Here is a 22,739-nt window from a genome sequence, read left to right on the forward strand (position 1 = left end):
TATAAACAGAGTAAATGAGAAATGTAACTCAGTCTTGGCATTATGGGGAAGGATTCAAAGGGATATTTTTGACATGAGATGATCTTTGGGTGATAAATGAGAAAAATGCATTTCATTTGGAGGAAATAGTGTAGAAAATCCTTAGAGTAGTAATGTTCAAAATTTGAACAACTGCACAAAATTAGTCTGGCTGGAGGACAATTATTTAGAGAAGAGGAAGACATGCAGAGCCAAGATGCTGTGGAAACTTGTAAGAACCAGTGATCTAGTTTTTATCTTAAGAATAAATGAATAGAGTATATCTGAAAGTTACTAGCAAATGCACTAACATCATGATGCTTGGATTGACCATAATTGCTCAGGTTGTTGTGTGGAGAAGAGATTTAAAGTGCATTAGTGTAAAAGGTAAGAAAGGAAAGGGTTGGGGCATTTGAAGGGGAAAGTGGTTGTGTCAGGGTTGTTACAATAGATTTGGAAAGAAACTGATGTTTGAAAGGTATACATGAAGCTAGAATTAATGGGACATAGAGATGAGTTTAATATGAAGAATAAGGGAGACAAAGATATCAAAAATGTCTCTTTTGTTTCTGACTTGAATAAAAGGATGAATGAAAAAGTCTCTAAAAGCATGACTTTATGTTATCATATGTATACTATGAGGAGTTGCTTTTGAAACATGTAAGCAGAAGCTGTTACGGAGGTTAATCATAAAAACCTGAAGATTGAATGAGAAGGATTGCATATTAACACAACCATAGACTATTTGAATGTTTGGCTGAGTGAATAGAGTAGGATACATGGCTAATGGGATTAAATAATGTTTAACGGCAAGATAACGGTGTAGGATGAACTTGTAAAAGGACTGAGAAGGTGTTTTTACAAATTCTACAGAAATGGAAGAGACGGATATTGTACACATCAAAGTGACCATTTCAAACAGAATCATGATTGGTCAGAAAATGGATAGATTGAGATACATAGTTCTTTCTAAAAATTCAGAAAATAGATGAGAGAAATTATCTTAAAAATTCATGATTTGAGCATGTTGAAAGATGGAAGAAAATCATTGAGAGATAGAGTTTGAATACACTTAATAACAGAGTTAATAAATTGACTAAGTTTCTCAAGAACTCAGGTGGCCAGATTGGATTAGACAGGAGGAGAAAAAGCTCCTCTTAAGGTCACAATGAGTTGGGAGTATAGCTCAGTCGGTAAAGAATCTGCCTGCAACGCAGGAGACCCAAGTGCAATTCCTGGAACAGGAAGATCCCCTGGAGAAGGAAATGTCAACCCACTCCAGTATTCTTGCCTGGAGAATCTCATGGACAGAGGAGCCTGGCAGGCTACAGTCCATGGGGTCGCAAGAGTCGGACACGACTGAGCGACTTACTTCACTATGGTCACAATAAGGGTTAAGAAGTGTTCTCAAAGTGGTAAAGAGGAATACAGTTGAGTTCAACATATAGATTTGTTTGTTTGGAAGAGGTTTTAGGGAATTTATATGGTTATAAATTTATGCATTTTTGCAATTTCTCTGGTATATTCAAAAACACAGAGTTGTGGAAAGAATCATATGACTTTTAGTTTAAAGCACTTAAGAAAAAGCAGCTTTCTAGGAAATGTCCTTTTGGGTGCTACTGAAAAAATATAAGTCAATATAATCCAATGGCATAATTTCTGTTGTACCTTAGTTTATTAAGAATTTATCATAGTACAGGGATCCCCAAGCCCTAGGCCATAGACTGACACCAGGGCACAGCTTCTTAGGAACTGGACCACATGGCAGGAGGTAAGCAGTTGGTGAGCAAGCAGAGCTGCTCTCCATCACTCCCCATTGCTTGTATATTGCCTGAATGACCCCACCCCACCCCTATGGAAATTCTATTCCAGGAAACTGGTCCCTGATGCCAAAAAGGTTGGGGATTGCTGCTACAGAAGACTATCTCATCAACATTTCACTGATATTTACCAGTAAATTATAATAGCTATAGTTTTATTAAACATTTTTCATCAGACATACTCAAAGAGAACTTTGAGATTTATACATGTGTTGATAAATGTATCTTGTATGGATGATTAGAAAATTAATATGGTTTAATGTTTTCTCTCTTTTGAAAAAAATTTCTTTCAGCTTGTGTTTATTTTACCTCAATATTTTTATTGGCCCCTAAATTTCTACTAATTCAGTGTTATATAAAGCTGTATGTGTGAAAAAAAAAAACAGTATTTCTTATATCAAGAAGAATTATAATCTTTATTTGAAGATGCTTACCTATTATGGATTCAGTTGGCAACTGCTGCTGAGTTTTGATTAATTCCATGGAGAATTATATTTGTTATTGAATATTTTTGATATATTTCTTCAATTTAGAATGTGTTTTCTGATTATTTGCAATGTTAATTTTCACAGGTGAAAAGCAATAAGGATGCTTAAGTGCTGGTCAGCTGTTTTGATTCTTGGATTCATTTTTCTGGAGTCTGAAGGACGGCCAACCAAAGAAGCAGGATATGGCCTTAAATCCTACCAACCTCTAATAAGATTGCGACACAAGGTACCTTACCATTCTGGACTTGCTCATAATGAACTAAACTGTTGGTTCTCTGGTTTACTACTCACCTAAGAGCACTTATTGCAGAATATACTTTCAGAGTATAATTTATATTTATATAAAAAAGCCTTTTAGAAACACAATTTGGGGGATTGCTTTTGACAAAGTATAGAGATGGACTATTTAAAAAAAATGTGTCATTAAAATTTCACATGAAGAAATAGGATAAGCTTATAAAAGTATGTCAAGACCTAATCATCCAGATAATTTCTGTTATTTCCATATTAATTTTAAGTTTATAACTTCAAACTAAACCAAAAGTGTTATGTTCTTGAATTTGCCATTAAGATAAACAAAAAAAGATACCTATACCATCTAGAGACATATAGTTTGGCAAAGTTTTTGTTCTTTTAAAAATCATTAGACATTTTAATTTCACAAAAATCATAATAATTTCAGGTTGTCTAATAGGAAATACTTCATTTATTGATGTTAAATATTTTCAAGAATTAAATAAGTTGACATTAGGATTTTTATAAATTCCATAGATTATATACTTACAATAAATTAAGCTAGTGCTTTTAATAACACATCATAATACTGCAAGTAAAATATTTAAACAATATTTTATTCAATCAAATACAAGTTTTAATACATTTTGATGTTCCTAGAGAGTGGAAAAAAGACAAAAATGCTGAAATTGAAAAGAACATATACATTTTAAGATTTCTTATGCTACTTGTCTTTTAAAAATCACTTGAAATAAACAAACATAACTATTTTGATTTTCTCCTTTATAGTCACTACATGATAGTAACTCTTATATTGCATATATTTTTGCTGAAATTCTTTCATTGACAAAATCACTAACCTTTTCTGGGATTTTTATGTGCCAGACATTAGGTTAAGCTGTTAAATTTATTGTTGTATTTAATCCTCAAACCAAACTTATGAAAGTGTATCTATTTTCATTCTATAGATAAGAAATAAAAAAAAATTCTTAGAATGTTAAGGAATTTTTGGAACACATATCTTTATTAAATGTTTCAACAAGCTAAGGTATAGCATGCAGAATAGATATGACAGGTATAAAAGAGAAAATAAGTAGAATATAAACTATACTTCAAAGTAAAAAAATGTTATAGAAGTTCAGTTGCATGTAAAAGTAAATAAGCTATTAAAATGTTCATTCTAGAAAAGTACAACTAGAGAATTGGCCTTATCCCACTATTTTTCTATTATCATTCATTTCGCCTACTTCATGGACTAACAATAAGTTTTGTCCCAGCTCCAAACTTAGATATAAGAATTCCTTTATGAATGCTCTCAAAACACATTATTAATTCAACATTCTGACTCATACTATTACAGACCCAGTGAATATTTATTCCATACTGTGTGACTGCCCTATGTTATGTGTCTTGAGGTCTAGAACTGTGCCTTTCTAATCTTTTTATTCCTAGTGCCTAGTGGATACTATGTAATTGAATAGATGGCAGAAAAATAGCAGGTAGATGCCTGACTAAAAGTTTTGATTGTTCCTCTGTTAAATATAACATCACAGATTGTTGTGTATAATTTATAAATAATTTTGAATTAAATTTGGACATTTCAGATAAATAACTTACCATGCATTGCTGTATAATTTAAGAAATCTTTAAAGAAATGAAACAACACAATGAGTTAAACCAGTTTTGGAAACACTAATACTCACCCAAAATGATCAAAGTCACCTCCCAATCTTTTCCTTCTCTGTGAATCCTTACCTCTACATAGTTAGAAATAGTACATGACTGCTGGTACTTAGGAGCAGAGAGGCAGAGAACGTTATGACAATACTTAAATTTCAAATGACTTGAGACAGAGGTGACATTAAGCTATAAAAATAATTCTGTGACTCTGTGTGAAAGTGTGTATCTGGTAGGAATTAAGAAGCTCCCTGAGTTCTGTAAGTTCCTGCAAAACCCCGGCAGATACTTTCCCCTCATTATCAATCCCAATCCAACCACTGGGATGTACTTTTCCTTCTCCAAGACCTTGAAGACTAATCTCATTATAGCATTTATTTATTTTTGAATTAGTCACTATTTGAATCCAAAGAATACCCGATTGTCTTTCTCTCACTTCTTTGCACTCCAATTAGGCTCACATGCTGCTTTATTGGAGAGGTTTTCCCAAACCATAACTGAAAATAGAACAAACATAGACATTCCCTTGGTCCCCTGTTAATGTTCACTCTAGAATACCATTATTTGTCAAAATGTGTATTTCACTTATTTATTAGTTTGCTGGATTTTTTTTCCATTATGATGTAAGCTACTATTCATCTTTGGCTTCCCTGGTGACTCAGAGGTAAAGAATCCGCCTGCCTTGTAGATGGGAGTTTGATCCCTGGGTCTGGTAGATCCCCTGGAGAAGGAAATGGCAACCCACTTCAGTATCTCATGGACAGAGGAGCCTGGCGGGCTACAGTCCATGGGGTCCCAAAAGAGTCGGACACAACATAGTGAGTAAACACACACACTATTCATCTTGCTATAGCACAGCACACAGGACGGTAAAAAGAAACAAATATATTTATAGTGAACGATTCCATCACTGACTAGAATAAGGCTTAAATCAAGATGATATATGTGTGTATAATTATATTATAATTAATAATACATTAAAAATAATTTCCTTTTCTATCATTTTTGCTAGAGTAAAATCAACTAGGCTATACTTAATAAAAATTTTTAAAATATATTATTTAATAGCATTGTATAAATTTATTTCCTCACATTTGTTATTTTTAACTTGAATAGTTTTATTTAAATAAAATAGACTATAAACATCTATAAATCTGTAAGATTTAGAGAATGCCTAAGGAGATTTTCTATTTGGATAGGTCTCACTAGCATAAATATTAGTTGTTAACTACAAAACACTAAAATATACAATAAATACACTAGATTTTGAGTTTTGATTAGCCACTTTCCACATTTTCCCCAGAGAGGTGTCAGTTCTTTGAGTCTGAACAAATGTATGTAGAGAACAGAATTTTCTCAAATATTTGTGTGTCAATTGTATAATGAATCCCCTTTTGGGAGCAAAAACTGAAATGTGCGATTTACTTGTCAGATTACACAGTGAAAGTTAAAGTGAAAATGTTAGTCACTGAGTCCTGTCTGACTCTTTGTGACCCCTCGGACTGTAGCCCGCTAGGTTCTTCTGTCCATGAAATTCTCCAGGCAAGAAAATTGGAGTGGATTAACATTTCTTTCTCCAGGGGATCTTCCCAACCAATGGATCAACCCGGGTCTCCTGCGTTTCAGGCAGATTCTTAACTATCTGAGCCACTAGGGAAGACCATAAGTAGCTTAGTGTAGTATAAGTATAACATATATGTACATAGTTGTATCATTTATAACTCTGTATACACACATGTGATTGCAAGTATATATTCTGTGTCTCAAGATAAAAATGAGTAACATAAATCCATCATGTTATTATAGAAATTTTAATTATAGTCCATAATATGTATCTAAGGGGGCTGATGCTGTTTCATCCAATGTGCTTACCCAACAAGCATTTATTGAGCTTGAGGATATGGAATTCATTAGCAATACAAAATTGTAAAACACAATTACAAAATGCAAATCCAAATAGTACCTTTCTTTTAATATTATTTTGAAGTAAATATTGTATATCTATATTGTGCTACATACTTTCATATACATTAATTGTTGCAATTTAATTCCACAATAACCCTTGGATACAGGGAATATTTTTACTGCTTATCCAAATGACATTATTAAAACCTGAGAGGAAAAGTAACTTTCTCAAGGGAAAGAGAGAGGATCAGACAGAAAAATGAGATTAGTAAGAAGCCCATAAAAGCATAGGTAAAACACAGATGGGGAAGAAGGATCAGAAAGAATAAAGATGGTAATGCTAGTAAAGCAAAGTGACACTGGCTTCAAGGAGAAACATCTAATGTCCTTTTGTGTTGTTCCTTCTCCCCTTCCATAAAGCGCAATCACAGTGTTTCTATGTATGTTTTCTTGGCTACACTGAAATGAATGTCTTCTCCTAATAGGATAGCATAAAGTTGGATAAGACTGAAGTGACTTAGCAATACAAATGTTGCTGTAGCTTTAGTTTAGGTAAATCTCCCAATGAAGACTCACTCGGAAGCAATAGTCACCACCCTAACTGCTAGTCTGTCACTGGTTTTGAGCATAGTAGTTACTACAGGGGGCTCCCAGGTGGCTCAGCAATAAAGAATTCACATACCAATGCACAGGCTTGGAAAGATCTCTAAAGCAGGAAAAGGTTCAGTTCAGTCACTCATTCGTGTCCAACTCTTTACAAACCCAGTCTTCCCTGTCCATTACCAACTCCCGGAGCTTACTCAAACTCACATCCATTGAGTTGGTGATGCCATCCAAACATCTCATCCTCCGTTGTCCCCTTCTCCTCTCATCCTCAATATCTTTCCCAGCATCAGGGTCTTTTCAAATGAGTCAGTTCTTCACATCAGGTGACCAAAGTATTGGAGTTTCAGCATCAGCATTATTCCTTCCAATGAATATTCAGGACTAATTTCTTTTATGATGGATTGGTTGGATCTCCTTTCAGTCCAAGGGACTCTCAAGAATCTTCTCAAACTCCACAGTTCAAAGGCATCCATTCTCCGGTGCTCAGTTTTCTTTATAGTAAAACTCTTGCATCCATACATGACTACTGGAAAAATTATAACTTTGACTAGATGGAGTTTTGTTGGCAAAGTAATGTCTCTGCTTTTTAATATGCTGTCTAGGTTGGTCATAACTTTTCTTCCAAGGAGCAAGTGCTTTTTAATTTCATGACTGCAGTCACCATCTGCAGCGATTTTGGAGCTCAAAAAAATAGAGTCTGTCACTGTTACCACTGTTTCCCCATCTATTTGCCATGAAGTGATGGGACTGGATGCCAAGATCTTAGTTTTCTGAATGTTGAGTTTTAAGGCAGCTTTTTCACTCTCCTCTTTCACTTTCATCAAGAGGTTTTTTAGTTCTTCGCTTTCTGCCATAAGCGTGGTGTCATCTACATATCTGAGGTTATTGATATTTCTTCTGGCAATCCTGATTCCAGTTTGTGCTTCACCCAGGAAATGGTAACCCACTCCATTTTTCTTGCCTAGAAAAATCACATAGACATAGGAGCCTGGTGGGCTACACAGTCCATGGGGGTCTCAGAATCAGACATGATTGTGCATATACTCACACAGGTCACACACAGTAGCTATTGGTTACTATGAGCATTTGTGAGAAAATTCCCTGAAGTTTTCCATACTTTGAGCCATCTCCAGAATTTATGTACTCAGAGCAGGTCACACGGAACTTAGTATCACAGGGCATTTACTGTATACTAGGTACTCTGTTAGCTTTATTCTGTACATTGGTTTAATTATATGAAGATTCCCATGTTGTAAGTGGTTTTATTACTGTTTGATAGAAGAGAAAACTAGGCTTCACAAATGTTTGGTAGTTGTTTAATACAACACACTTAAAATGTTGGGAAGCAGGATTAGGATTTAATATAAAGCCTGTATATTTTAATAACCACTCTACATGAGTACTTTTGTGTTAATTTATCCTGTGTGCCATGTATTTCCTATTCTCCCTGCATTCTGATCACATTAGTCCCTTTGTTCCTAAAGTGACTATGTGTCTAGTTCTGGCTAGTAAGTTGTTAAGAAGTACCATGGAATGCCTCTGGGCTGAACATTTGATCCCAATCGTAAAACCTCCCTGAATTATCTTTTTTCTCCTAGCATGTCAAACAGCATCTGTTCAAGGGAGTGCCTGCTTAATCATGCCAAGTGTCTAAATCAACTAGGATGACTAAAACTCCCTGGCAATTAGTGATTATCTTGAAATGAGAACAGAGGGGAAGGTCTTCTGTTTTAAACCACTGAGATTTGGGAGATGTCTGATATTTTGGAATTATAATGATAATTCTCTCTGTCCTAGAGAACTAGAACGTAAACTCTTATCATCTAACAAAAAATCCTGTACACTTTTTCCTCTACTACCTTGGTTTCTTTTTTCATTTCTATTCCAAGGCTTTTTGTCTCTTTCATTCAATATTTCTTTCTTCTTTCTGTATTCTTCTGGCTCATAATTTCCTATTAAAAGACACTGGCTCCTTGGAAGAAAAGCTATGATCAACCTAGACAACATATTAAAAAGCAGAGACATAACTTTGCCAACAAAGTTCCGTGTAGTCAAAGCTATGGTTTTTCCATTAGTCATGCATGGATGTGAGAGTTGGACTATAAAGAAAGCTGAGCACTGAAGAACTGATGCTTTTGAACTGTGGTGTCAGAGAAGACTCTTGAGAGTCCTTTGGACTGCACAGAAATACAACCAGTCCATCCTAAAGGAAATCATCCTGAATATTCATTGGAAAGACTGATGCTGAAGCTGAAACTCCAATACTTTGGCCACCTGCTGCGAAGAACTGACTCATTTGAAAAGACCTTGATGATGGGAAAGATATTGAGGGAGAGAGGAGAAGGGGATGATGGAGGATGATGTGCTTGGATGGCATCACCGACTCAATGGACATGAGTTTGAATAAACTCCAGGAGTTAGTGATGGACAGGGAGGCCTGATGGGCTTCAGTCCATGGGTTCACAGAGTTGGACATGACTGAGTAACTGAACTGAACTGAACTGATGATTTCCTATCACAATGAAACCTTCTGTTGTAGTTGTGCATGCATGCTCAATCACTCAGCTGTATTGACTCTTTTTGACCCCATGGACTGTAGCCTGTCTGGCTGCTCTGGCCATCTAATTTTCCAGGCACGAATCCTGGACTGGGTTGCCAGTTCCAACTCCGGAGGATCTTTCTGACCCAGGGATTGAACCCTTGAGTCTTGCATCTCCTGCATTGGTAGGTGGATTCTTTCCCACTGTGCCACCTGGGAGGCCTGCCCTGTTGTAGTCACATCCTCTAATATGCACGTACTATTATTTCAGCGTATCGTCATATACCCTATCAGTTCACTGTAACATTCTTCAGATTCAGTATGTTATCTTCCTTCCCTTTTCTTACTTACAGCACTGATCACACTGCTACACTGTTTGCTGATACTGATTATCAAAGCCAGGCTTGAGGGAAGATTGTGAGGACAGTAAGAAGTGCCCTTTGAGTATACCTAGTGGGACCACTGAAAAATCTTAAAATGCTTATAATTTTTGTGGCAAGAGAATGAGATGTCCAGATTTATAGTACAGAGCAAATCAAAATTGCATCATGATTCCTTTACTTACAAAATCAAAATGTTTGTCTATAAAACTAGTTACTAGTGCAAATGGGGGAAAGTGTTTGTATAATTTAATAAGTCCAGAAAGTATTGCTATACATAGCAGTACAATATAATTCAAAGAAGTCATTTACAGGAGGTTATGTTTTACTTTTAGTATTAAAAGACTGATAGATGTGGGTTCGTGAAGAGTGGCAAGAGAGAACTCTAGGGAAGGAGAAAAAAATTAAATAGCACATCAAAACCATGACTGCTGAGAGAATAGAAACCTTCAGGCAAACCCAGAAGCATTATTTCCTGGCTGATGAAAAATTGTGCCATTCCATCTGAAATGTCTGACTGCTTCCAGCATGTTCAAGGGAAGACCCTTTAAAATGTTAATGTATTTTTCAAAGGTCAAAGAGCAATCTGGACCATTATCTAATAGGAAAAATAGTCATGAAGAAGGAAGTGAAGACATTATGGTCATTAATTAAGTAAATATTAAGGAATATATTAATTAATATATCAATATATTTATTACATATATATCTTAATGATTGAATAATGTTAACACATTTCAAATGTATTAAAATGTATTAGTAATACATTTTTAATTCATTGAAGTATAATTGATTTGAAAATTTGTGTTAGTTTCAGATGCACAGCAAAATGATTCAGTTATTCACACATATAGATACATTTTTTAATATTATTTTATCTTATGTTATTGTGAAATATTGAGTATAGCTCCCTGTGCTATATAGTAGGCCCTTGTTTATATATTATATATATATATATTAGTGCATCTATGTTAATTTCAAACTTCTCAATTATCTGTCCTCTCCTTTCCCCATTGGTAACCATAAGTTTGTTTTCTGTGTATGTGTGTCTATTTAATTTTTGCATGTAAGTTTATTTGTATCATTTGTTTTCTATATTCCACATATAAGCAATATCATATGATATTTATTCCTCTTTGTCTGGCTTACTTCACTTATTATGATAATCTCTAGGTCCATCCATGTTACTGCAAATGACATTATTTCATTCTTTTTTTTGGCTGAGTAATGTTCCATTGTGTATATGCACCACATCTTATGTATCCATTCATGTGTCATTATACATTTAAGTTACTTCCATGTCTTGGTTATGTAAATAGTGCTACTTGAACATTGGGGTGTATGCATCTTTTCAAATTATGATTCTCTCTAGATACATGCCCAGGAGTGGGATTGCAGGATCATATGATTTTATTAGTTTTATTAAGGAACTTCCATGCAGTTCTCCATAGTGGCTGTACTAATTTACATTCCCACCAACAGTGTAGGGGTGTTCCTATTTTCTCTGCAACCTCTCTATTGCTTATTATTTGTAGAATTTTGATGATGGCCATTCTGACCAATGTGAAGTGATACCTGATTATAGTTTTGATCTGCATTTCTTGTCTTTTCTCAGAGTTTGAGCAAAAAAATTTTTTTTAATTTAATTTTATTTTTAAACTTTACATAATTGTATTAGTTTTGCCAAATATCAAAATGAATCTGCCACAGGTATACATGTGTTCCCCATCTTGAACCCTCCTCCCTCCTCCCTCCCCATACCATCCCTCTGGGTCATCCCAGTGCACTAGCCCCAAGCATCCAGTATCCTGCATCGAACCTGGACTGGCAACTCGTTTCTTACATGATATTTTACATTTGTATAGAAACACAAAGACCTGGAATAGCCAAAGTAATCTTGAGAGAAATAGAGCAGAGTTGGAGTTGTCATGCTCCCTGACTTTAAGCTATACTGCAAAGCCATAGTAATCATAACAGCATGGCACTGGCACAAAAGCAGAAATATACATCAGTGTAGCAGGACATAATGCTGAGAGAAAAACCCACACACCTATGGTCAATTAATCTACACAAAGGAGGCAAGAATATACAATAGACAAAAGACAGTCCCTGCAACAAGTGGTGCTGAGAAAACTTGGCAGCTCTATGTAAAAGGATGTAGTTAGAACATCTCTAATACCATACACAAAACAATAAATATATTAAAGACCTAGATGTAAGACCAGATACTATAAAACTCAAGGAAACATAGATAGGATGCTCTTTGACATTAATCACAGCAATATTTTTAAGAATTTGTCTCAGAGAGTAATGGCAATAAAAACAAAAATGAACAAATTGGACCTAATTAAACTTAAAAGCTTTTGCATAGCAAAGTAAACAAATAAAACAAAAAGCCTACAGAATGGGAGAAAATATTTGCAAATAATGTGGCTGACAAGTAATTAATCTCCACAGTACAGAAATAGCTCTTACAGATCAATATAAAAAATGAAATAAAAAATGGGCAGAAGATCTAAATAGACGTTTCTCCAAAGAAGATATACAGATGGCCAAAAGGCTCATGAAAAATGCTCAATATTCCTAATTATTAGATAAGTGCAAATCTGATTTTTTTCATCAAAAAGTAATGTTTGAAAAAGAAGAACATTAAATTTTTTTTTCCTGAGAAATGAAATTCTACCCTTAATTGAGCTAGTGCCTGGAGTTCGGTTTCCAGAGAGCCAGTTTATACCAGCACACACCATATGATGTAGAAGATCTGTGAGTTAAGGACACCATATGGACCATAATTCTTCCTATTAATTGCACCAAAGGAAGAAGTTATCTTTAGGATACCAAACAGTCCATAGTCCTTCCCTTTGCTCAAATGGAGATACAAACTCTGTCTTCTAAGGCTTTCCATACACTTGCCGTTTGCTCTTGAAGGGAACATTATCTTTGTGTTACAGAGCTTCTTGCTGTTTAAACATCCTTGAATAGATCACAAGGCAAATGGCAGTCAGTGTCTCAATCCATAAGATTTGCAAAACTATTATGGGTTCTTGGAGGACTGTCTCCCAAAACACACTGGTAGTACCACCAGGGTCAGGAAACCGGAGTCACCATCAAGTATATCTAAGGCCTAAACTGATGTGTGTGTTTCAAAACTGATTTGCAAATCAAGTACATAGTTACAACTTCATTGCACTTTTTGCTAGTTAATTTTGTCCTTTCTAGAACTTTAAGGAAAAAAAATGTTTTGTTGACCTTTGAATGTATTGCTTGCAAGTTTATTCATTTAATCTGGAATATATTTGCTAATCTGGGGAAAATTTGGCATGAGGTGGACTGAATCATTTTGCTAGGCAAAATTAAGTCAATAAAGAAATATATCTGATCTCTAAGATTCTCAAGATAAAAACCTACTAGTCATTTGATATTTTTGAGAAGGAATTATCAAAGCAGTACTATCATTACAGATGTGTAGGATGCATAAAGTATGTTCCTTAACACTTCGATGACCCTACCTTAAGATACTTTTTGTAAAGCTTTAAAAGTAGTTGTTATAAGCTTGAAAAAATAGAGCTGTTTTCATTTTAAGATTTTAAGTTTTGAAATGTTAAAAATGGGGAACATTAGCCTTCTACTTACATATATTCCACAATATGTAACAAACTAGTCAAAGTCAAATTCATATAGTATATAAAACCAAGCTTGTCCATATTCCAGAAAACTCCATTTAGGCACTAGTCTTGAGCACTTAAGATTTTTTTTTTTACCACCATAGAATGAAATTTCAAGTCACCTGAGCTACAGTGCTTTCTCTTATCCAACACATATAATATAGATTTAGATATAGATAATCAGATCAGATCAGTCACTCAATCGTGATCCACTCTTTGCGACCCCATGAATTGCAGCACGCCAGGCCTCCCTGTCCATCACCAACTCCCGGAGTTCACTCAGACTCACGTCCATCGAGTCAGTGATGCCATCCAGCCATCTCATCCTCTGTCGTCCCCTTCTCCTCCTGCCCTCAATCCCTCCCAGCATCAGAGTTTTTCCAATGAGTCAACTCTTCGCATGAGGTGGCCAAAGTACTGGAGTTTCAGCTTTATCATCATTCCTTCCAAAGAAATCCCAGGGCTGATCTCCTTCAGAATGGATTGGTTGGATCTCCTTGCAGTCCAAGGGACTCTCAAGAGTCTTCTCCAACACCACAGTTCAAAAGCATCAATTCTTCGACGCTCAGCCTTCTTCACAGTCCAACTCTCACATCCATACATGACCACAGGAAAAACCATAGCCTTGACTAGACGGACCTTTGTTGGCAAAGTAATGTCTCTGCTTTTGAATATGCTATCTAGGTTGGTCATAACTTTCCTTCCAAGGAGTAAGCGTCTTTTAATTTCATGGCTGCAGTCACCATCTGTAGTGATTTTGGAGCCCAGAAAAATAAAGTCTGACACTGTTTCCCCATCTATTTCTCAAGAAGTGGTAGGACCGGATGCCATGATCATCGTTTTCTGAATGTTGAGCTTTAAGCCAACTTTTCACTCTCCACTTTCATTTTCATCAAGAGGCTTTTTAGTTCCTCTTCACTTTCTGCCATAAGGGTGGTGTCATCTGCATATCTGAAGTTATTGATATTTCTCCCAGCAATCTTGATTCCAGCTTGTGCTTCTTCCAGCCCAGAGTTTCTCATGATGTACTCTGCATAGAAGCTAAATAAGCAGGGTGACAATATACAGCCTTAACGTACTCCTTTTCCTATTTGGAACCAATCTGTTGTTCCATGTTCGGTTCTAACTGTTGCTTCCTGACCTGCATACAGGTTTCTCAAGAGGCATATCAGGTGTTCTGGTATCCCCATCTCTTTCAGAATTTCCCACAGTTTATTGTGATCCACAGAGTCAAAGGCTTTGGCATGGTCAATAAAGCAGAAATAGATGTTTTTCTGGAACTCTCTTGCTTTTTCCATGATCCAGCAGATGTTGGCAATTTGATCTCTGGTTCCTCTGCCTTTTCTAAAACCAGCTTGAACATCAGGAAGTTCACGGTTCACATATTGCTGAAGCCTGGCTTGGAGAATTTTGAGCATTACTTTACTAAACGTGTGAGATGAGTGCAATTGTGCGGTAGTTTGAGCATTCTTTGGCATTGCCTTTCTTTGGGATTGAAATGAAAACTGACCTTTTCCAGTCCTGTGGCCACTGCTGAGTTTTCCAAATTTGCTGGCATATTGAGTGCAGCACTTTCACAGCATCATCTTTCAGGATTTGGAATAGCTCAACTGGAATTCCATCACTTCCACTAGCTTTGTTCATAGTGATGCTTTCTAAGGCCCACTTGACTTCACATTCCAGGATGTCTGGCTCTAGGTCAGTGATCACACCCTCGTGATTATCTGGGTCATGAAGATCTTTTTAGTACAGTTCTTCTGTGTATTCTTGCCATCTCTTCTTAATATCTTCTGCTTCTGTTAGGTCCATACCATTTCTGTCCTTTATTGAGCTCATCTTTGCATGAAATATTCCTTTGGTATCTCTGATTTTCTTGAAGAGATCCCTAGTCTTTCCCATTCTGTTGTTTTCCTCTATTTCTTTGCATTGATCGCTGAAGAAGGCTTTCTTATCTCTTCTTGCTATTCTTTGGAACTCTGCATTCAGATGTTTATATCTTTCCTTTTCCCTTTGCTTTTCGCTTCCCTTCTTTTCACAGCTATTTGTAAGGCCTCCCCAGACAGCTATTTTGCTTTTTTGCATTTCTTTTCTATGGGAATGGTCTTGATGCCTGTCTCCTGTACAATGTCACGAACCTCATTCCATAGCTCATCAGGCACTCTATCAGATCTAGGCCCTTAAATCTATTTCTCACTTCCACTGTATAATCCTAAGGGATTTGACTTAGGTCATACCTGAATGGTCTACTGGTTTTCCCTACTTTCTTCAATTTAAGTCTGAATTTGGCAATAAGGAGTTCATGGTCTGAGCCACAGTCAGCCCCTGGTATTGTTTTTGCTGACTGTATAGAGCTTCTCCATCTTTAGCTGCAAAGAATATAATCAATCTGATTTTGGTGTTGACCATCTGGTGATGTCCATGTATAGAGTCTTCTCTTGTGTTGTTGGAAGAGGGTGTTTGTTATGACCAGTGCATTTTCTTGGCAAAACTCTATTAGTCTTTGCCCTGCTTCATTCCATATTCCAAGGCCAAATTTGCCTGTTATTCTAGGTGTTTCTTGACTTCCTACTTTTGCATTCCAGTGCCCTATAATGAAAAAGACATCTTTTTTGGGTGTTAGTTCTAAAAGGTCTTGTAGGTCTTCATAGAACCGTTCAGCTTCTTCAGCGTTACTGGTTGGGGCATAGACTTGGATTACTGTGATATTGAATGGTTTGCCTTGGAAATGAACAGAGATCATTCTGTCGTTTTTGAGATTACATCTAAGTACTGCATTTCGGACTCTTTTGTTGACCATCATGGCCACTCCATCTCTTCTGAGGGATTCCTGCCCACAGTAGTAGATAGATATATAGATATATAGGCTTCTCAGGTGGCACAGATGTAAAGAGTTCAGTTCAGCTCAGTTCAGTCACTCAGTCATGTCAGACTCTTTGAGATCCAATGGACTGAAGCATACCAGGCTTCTCCATCCATCACCAACTCCTGCAGCTTGCTCAAACTCATGTTCACCGAGTCAGTGATTCCATCCAACCATCTCATCCTCTCTCATACCCTTCTTCTCCTGCCTTCAATCTTTTCCAGCATCAGGGTATTTTCCAATGAGTCAGTTCTTCACATCAGGTGGCCAAAGTATTGTAGTTTCAGTTTGAGCATCAGCCCTTCCAATGAATATTAAGGACTGATTTCCTTTAGGAATGACTAGTTTGATCACCTTGCAGTCCAAGGGACTCTCAAGAGTCTTCTCCAACACCATAGTTCAAAAGCATCATTTCTTTGGCGCTCAGCTTTCTTTATGTTCCAACTCTCACATACATACATGACTACTGGAAAAACCATAGCTTTGACTAGACAGACATTTGTCGGCAAAGTGACGTCTCTGCTTTTTAATATGCTGTCTAGGTTGTTCATAGCTTTTCTTCCAAGGAGCAGGCATCTTTTAATTTCATGGCTGCAATCACCATCTGCAGTGATTTTGGAGTCCAAGAAAATAAAGTGTTTCATGGGTTCCATTGTTTCCCCATCTCCATCTATTTGCCATTCTTTATAGTTGTAAAGAATCTGCCTGCAATACAGGAGATGCAAGAGACATGGGTTAGATCCCTGGACTGGGAAGATCCCGTGGAGTAGAAAATAGCAACCAACAGCCTGCCAGGCTATAGTCCATGAGGTCACAAAGAGTCAGACACAATTGAACATACACACACGCACACACCAAACACACACAGACACGTACACACACACACACATATAAAGATAGATAATTGAAAAACTTGACTTATCCTTGTTTCCCTGAACAGTTATTGATCCTTTTACTGATCAAGGAGCACCAGCATATTGGGACCTAGGTGCAGTTAAACAGGTTTTTTCATTACTGTTCATTTCCTTTGGATTGACTTCCAAATCTTTCTTACCTTTAGATCTAGTTGTATTTTTCTCCTCATTTCTGTGGAGAGAATAATGCTAGTTCACATCAGTTTACTAAAGAAAAGCAAACTATTCATACACCCAGATCTACCACTAATTAAGTACATTATACTACCTGTTATGCAAAAGAATACAGATATCAATGTTTATAATAGGATTCATTGTGGTTGCTTTCAATTTGTACATGTAGGAAAAAAGGTTATGAGTTAAGAACAGGCAAATGAGATAAATTAATATTAATAAACCACAAGCTAGCATTTATATTCACTTCTTCAATGTGAAAATTAATCATAAATTGTTTTGTATATCTTTCATTATTAAAATTCTATTGAGAATTCAATTAGAAAAGCTCTGTATTATAAATGAAAAGAAATATTCTTATTTATGAGCTTGACATTCAACATGTTTAAGAGATAAAAATCTTACAATATATAGATCACTATTGAAACAAATAGGATTATTTTAAACTAATATTACTCACTGCTTGTTTCTGGCATCAGATCCCTAGTATATGAGGAAGTGGTTTTAGGTCTATAAGATAGTAAAATATATTCAATCCATCTTTGCACACATATAATACTGATGGGAAAAGCAAGTGCCTGAGAGGCAAAGGTCTTTGCTGAAGATCACACAGCTAGGTGCTGCTCAGTTGAGAACCCATATTTCCTATCTTCTGTAACAGTTCCATTTTTCTTTAACACGTGTGTGCGTGCTATGTTGTTTCAGTCATTTCTGACTCTTTGTGACTCTATGGACTGTAGCCCACCAGGCTTTCTGTCCATGGGATTCTCCAGGCAAGAACAGTGGAGTGGGTTGCTGTGCCCTTTTCCAGGGGATCTTCCCAACCCAGGGGTGGAAGCTGTGTCGCTTACATCTCCTGAATGGAAGGTGGGTTCTTTACCACTAATGCCATCTGAGAAGCCGAATTGATAGACCCAAAATAAACTTTTGTGTGAAATTAAGTTTTCAACACATTTGGGGAAATTCCAAGGAGTTTAACTACTCAGTTATGTGGAAGAGTATGATCAGTTTTATAAGAAAGTGTTATACTATCTTCCAAAATAGCTGTACCATTTTAAAGTCTCACCAGCAATGATAGCTATTCCATATTCCTGTCACTGTTTGGTGTGGTCAATTTTTAAAATTTTAACCATTCTGATATACATATAGTTGTATCTCAATGAGGTTGTAAGTTGCCATTCACTAAAGACATGTATGACTTTTAACATACTTATATATTTATTTGCCATCTGTATATTTTCTCTGGTGTAGGTATCTACTCAGGTTTTTTTACCCATTTATTAAATTGGGTTATTAGTTTTCTTATCATTGAATTTTTCTGGTTCATTGTATGTTCTTAATAAGAGTCAGTTGTGCTATTTGAAAATATTTTCTTCCTGACTTTAGCTTGGTTTCTTATACTCTTGACATTGTATTTCACAGAGAAGGCATTTTTAATTTTAACGAAGTTCAGCCTACCAATTATTTTTTCACACATCATGCCTTTATTTTCGGAGAAGGCAATGGCACCCCACTCCAGTACTCTTGCCTGGAAAATCCCATGGACGGAGGAGCCTGGTAGGCTGTAGTCCATGGAGTCGCTAAGAGTTGGACACGACTGAGCGACTTCACTTTCATTTTTCACTTTCATGCATTGTAGAAGGAAATGGCAACCCACTCCAGTATTCTTGCCTGGAGAATCCCAGGGATGGGGGAGCCTGGTGGGCTGCCATCTGTGGGGTCGCACAGAGTCGGACACTACTGAAGTGATTTAGCAGTAGCAGCCTTTATTTTAAAACTCATTTCCATGGGTTCAGTTCAGTCGCTCAGTCATGTCCGACTCTTTGCGACCACATGAATTGCAGCACGCCAGGCCTCCCTGTCCATCACCAACTCCCGGAGTTCACTCAGACTCACGTCCATCGAGTCAGTGATGCCATCCAGCCATCTCATCCTCTGTCGTCCCCTTCTCCTCCTGCCCCGAATCCCTCCCAGCATCAGAGTCTTTTCCACTGAGTCAACTCTTCGCATGAGGTGGCCAAAGTACTGGAGTTTCAGCTTTAGCATCATTCCTTCCAAAGAAATCCCAGAGCTGATCTCCTTCAGAATGGACTGGTTAGATCTCCTTGCAGTCCTAGGGACTCTCAAGAGTCTTCTCCAGCACCACAGTTCAAAAGCATCAATTCTTCAGCGCTCAGCCTTCTTCACAGTCCGACTTTCACATCCATACATGACCACTGGAAAAACCATAGCCTTGACTAGACAGGCCTTTGTTGGCAAAGTAGTGTCTCTGCTTTTGAATATACTATCTAGGTTGGTCATAACTTTCCTTCCAAGGAGTAAGCGTCTTTTAATTTCATGGCTGCAGTCACCATCTGCAGTGATTTTGGAGCCCAGAAAAACAAAGTCTGACACTGTTTCCACTGTTTCCCCATCTATTTCTCTGAAGTGATGGGACCAGATGCCATGATCTTAGTTTTCTGAATGTTGAGTTTTAAGCCAGCTTTTTCACTTTCCCTTTTCAACTTCATCAAGAGGCGTTTTAGTTCCTCTTCACTTTCTGCCATAAGGGTAGTGTCATCTGCATATCTGAGGTTATTGATATTTCTCCTGGCAATCTTGATTCTAGCTTGTGCTTCTTCCAGTCCAGCATTTCTCATGATGTACTCTGCATATAAGTTAAATAAGCAGGGTGACAATATACAGCCTTGACATACTCCTTTTCCTATTTGGAACCAGTCTGTTGTTTCATGTCCAATTCTAACTGTTGCTTCCTGACCTGCATATAGGTTTCTCAAGAGGCAGATCAGGTGGTCTGGTATTCCTATCTCTTTCATAATTTTCAACAGTTTATTGTGTTCCACACAGTCAAAGAGTTTGGCATAGTCAATAAAGCAGAAATAGATGTTTTTCTGGAACTCTCTTGCTTTTTCCATGATCCAGCGGATGTTGGCAATTTGATCTCTGGTTCCTCTGCCTTTTCTAAAACCAGCTTGAACAACTGAAAGTTCACAGTTCACCTTATTGCTGAAGCCTGGCTTGGAGAATTTTGAGCATTACTTTACTAGCGTGTGAGATGAGTGCAATTGTGTGGTAGTTTAAGCATTCTTTGGCATTGCCTTTCTTTGGGATTGGAATGAAAACTGACCTTTTCCTGTCCTGTGGCCACTGCTGATTTTTCCAAATTTGCTGGCATATTGAGTGCAGCACTTTCACAGCATCATCTTTCAGGATTTGAAATAGCTCAACTGGAATTCCATCACCTCCACTAGCTTTGTTCTTAGTACTCAAGGTCATTTACATTTTCTCCTTTGTTGTCTTCCAGGAGATGTATAGTTCCTTTAACATTTAAGTCTGTGATTCATTTTGGGTTAATTTTGCCAGGGGCTTAAAGTTTGTGTCTAGATCCATCTTCTTCTTTTTTTTTTTGTAATTTGTGGGATGTCCAGTTGTTCCAGCACCATCTGTTGAAAAGGATAGCTTTGTTTCATTGTGTTCCCATTACCCTCATCAAAGATCACTTGATTAAATTATGCTGGGTCTCCTCTGGACTCTCTGTTCCACATTGAGCTTTTTGTATTATTCCACCAATACATTATTGGTTACTACAGACTTATAGTAAGTCCTAAGTCCAGTAGTGTCAGTCTGCCCATATTATTATTTTTTTCAATATTGTATGAATTTTATATGTCTTTTGCCTCTGAAAATAAGCTTTAGAATCAGTTATCAATATCTAAAAAAATAAGAGATTTTGACTCTGAGATTTTAACTGGGATTGCATTGGATCTACGGATCAAATTGGGAACAGTTGGCATTGTGACAACAAACCTTTATATCCATTGACATAGACTATCTCTCCACTTATTTAGTTCTTTGATTTTGTTCATCTGAGTCTTATAGTTGTCTTTATATAGATCTTATAATTATTATATCTAAGTATTTAATATTTCTGGGCAAATTTACCATTGGGCCACCTGGGAAGTTTATATATCATTTGCTAAATATTTATTTAGAATTTTTCTTTAAATTGAAATACATTTTCCATATTATGGAAAACCCAGATCTTATGTCTTTATTTTCTGAGTTTGGACAATGTGTGCATTTGTGAAACAGCCATCAAGATCTAGGTGGAGCTAGATTGAAATGTCATCATTTCCCAAGAAAATTTCTTTATGCCTCTACCTATGGCAGTCTCTGCCCTCATTCCTTCTGATACAACCAATGTCCTGATATTTTTCACGATAATATACTTTTACTTGTTCTGAAATTTCATGTTAAATAGATCTTCTAAATGTGTGGATTTATGTAATTCTTTTACGATATTAATGTTATTGAGACATATCTATGTTATTGTGTCTCTCAAGAAAATATTTAATTTTATTGTTGAATAGTTTTCCAGAATATGAATATACTACAGTGTTTTGTTTTAAATCCATTTCTATTGATGAAACCTGGATGGAATTCTTAAAAATAAAGCTTCCTAGGACATTCCTATACAAATCCTTTTTGGCTGTAAATTTTCATTTCCCTTTGGTCAGTAGCCAGCCATGAATTCCTGTTTTGTAAGGTAGGTACATTTCTTTGAATAGGAAACTACTAAAACTTTTTCTAAAGTAGATGTGTAATTTTACATACTCAAAATTAATGGATACAATTTTCAGTTACTTCACATTTTGGCAACATTTGCTGTTTTCTGTATCTTAAATTTAATCCATTCTCAGGACTCTTATTCATTATAGAATTTAATATATAATATATAATTTGAGTTTTCTTGATGATATTGAGCATCTTTTCATTTTATGTATGGGTCATTCAAGAAATTTATTTTGTAAAATTTGTTCAAATATTTTTGCCTATTGTTTGTGATATATATTTTTAATATTTGATTATATCATTCATAAATATTTCAAAAGCTATAAATTATGGAAGTATTTATATTATCTTAAAATTTCAAGCTCAGTAAAGCTACCATTAGCCCTTCTTTAGTGTGATTTCATTGAAAAAAATGGGAGACATTAAAAAGGGACTACATTTGGGAGAAGCTTTAAATATTTAGCTAAACAAGAATTAAAAGTTGTAACTATTAACAGAAGCCGAAGATATTAAGAAGAGGTGGCAAGAATTCACAGAAGAACTGTACAAAAAAGATATTCACGACCCAGATAATCACCATGGTGTAATCACTCACCTAGAGCCAGACATCCTGGAATGTGAAGTCAAGTGGGCCTTAGGAAGCATCACTATGAACAAAGCTAGTGGAAGTGATGGAATTCCATTTGAGCTATTTCAAATCCTGAAAGATGATGCTGTGAAAGTGCTGCACTCAATATGCCAGCAAATTTGGAAAACTCAGCAGTGGCCACAGGACTGGAAAAGGTCAGTTTTCATTTCAATCCCAAGGAAAGTCAATGCCAAAGAATGCTTAAACTACCACACAATTGCACTCATCTCACACGCTAGTAAAGTAATGCTCAAAATTC

General features: G+C 36.4%; 1 protein-coding gene across 4 annotated transcripts in view; it reads left to right on the forward strand.

Annotated features, from left to right (window-relative positions):
• The window catches only part of FSTL5 (follistatin like 5), a 935,726-nt gene that overhangs the window by 54,939 nt on the left and 858,048 nt on the right, over window positions 1-22,739 (forward strand). For all 4 annotated transcript variants that reach the window (XM_070769158.1, XM_070769157.1, XM_070769159.1 and 1 more), the window contains exon 2: window positions 2,411-2,552. In XM_070769158.1, coding sequence (XP_070625259.1) covers window positions 2,427-2,552 — 126 coding nt within the window. In that variant the 5' untranslated portion in view covers window positions 2,411-2,426. The remainder of the gene's footprint in view (window positions 1-2,410; window positions 2,553-22,739) is intronic.

Source organism: Bos indicus, chromosome 17 (genome assembly GCF_029378745.1).
Source record: "Bos indicus isolate NIAB-ARS_2022 breed Sahiwal x Tharparkar chromosome 17, NIAB-ARS_B.indTharparkar_mat_pri_1.0, whole genome shotgun sequence".
Classification (NCBI taxonomy): domain Eukaryota; kingdom Metazoa; phylum Chordata; class Mammalia; order Artiodactyla; family Bovidae; genus Bos; species Bos indicus.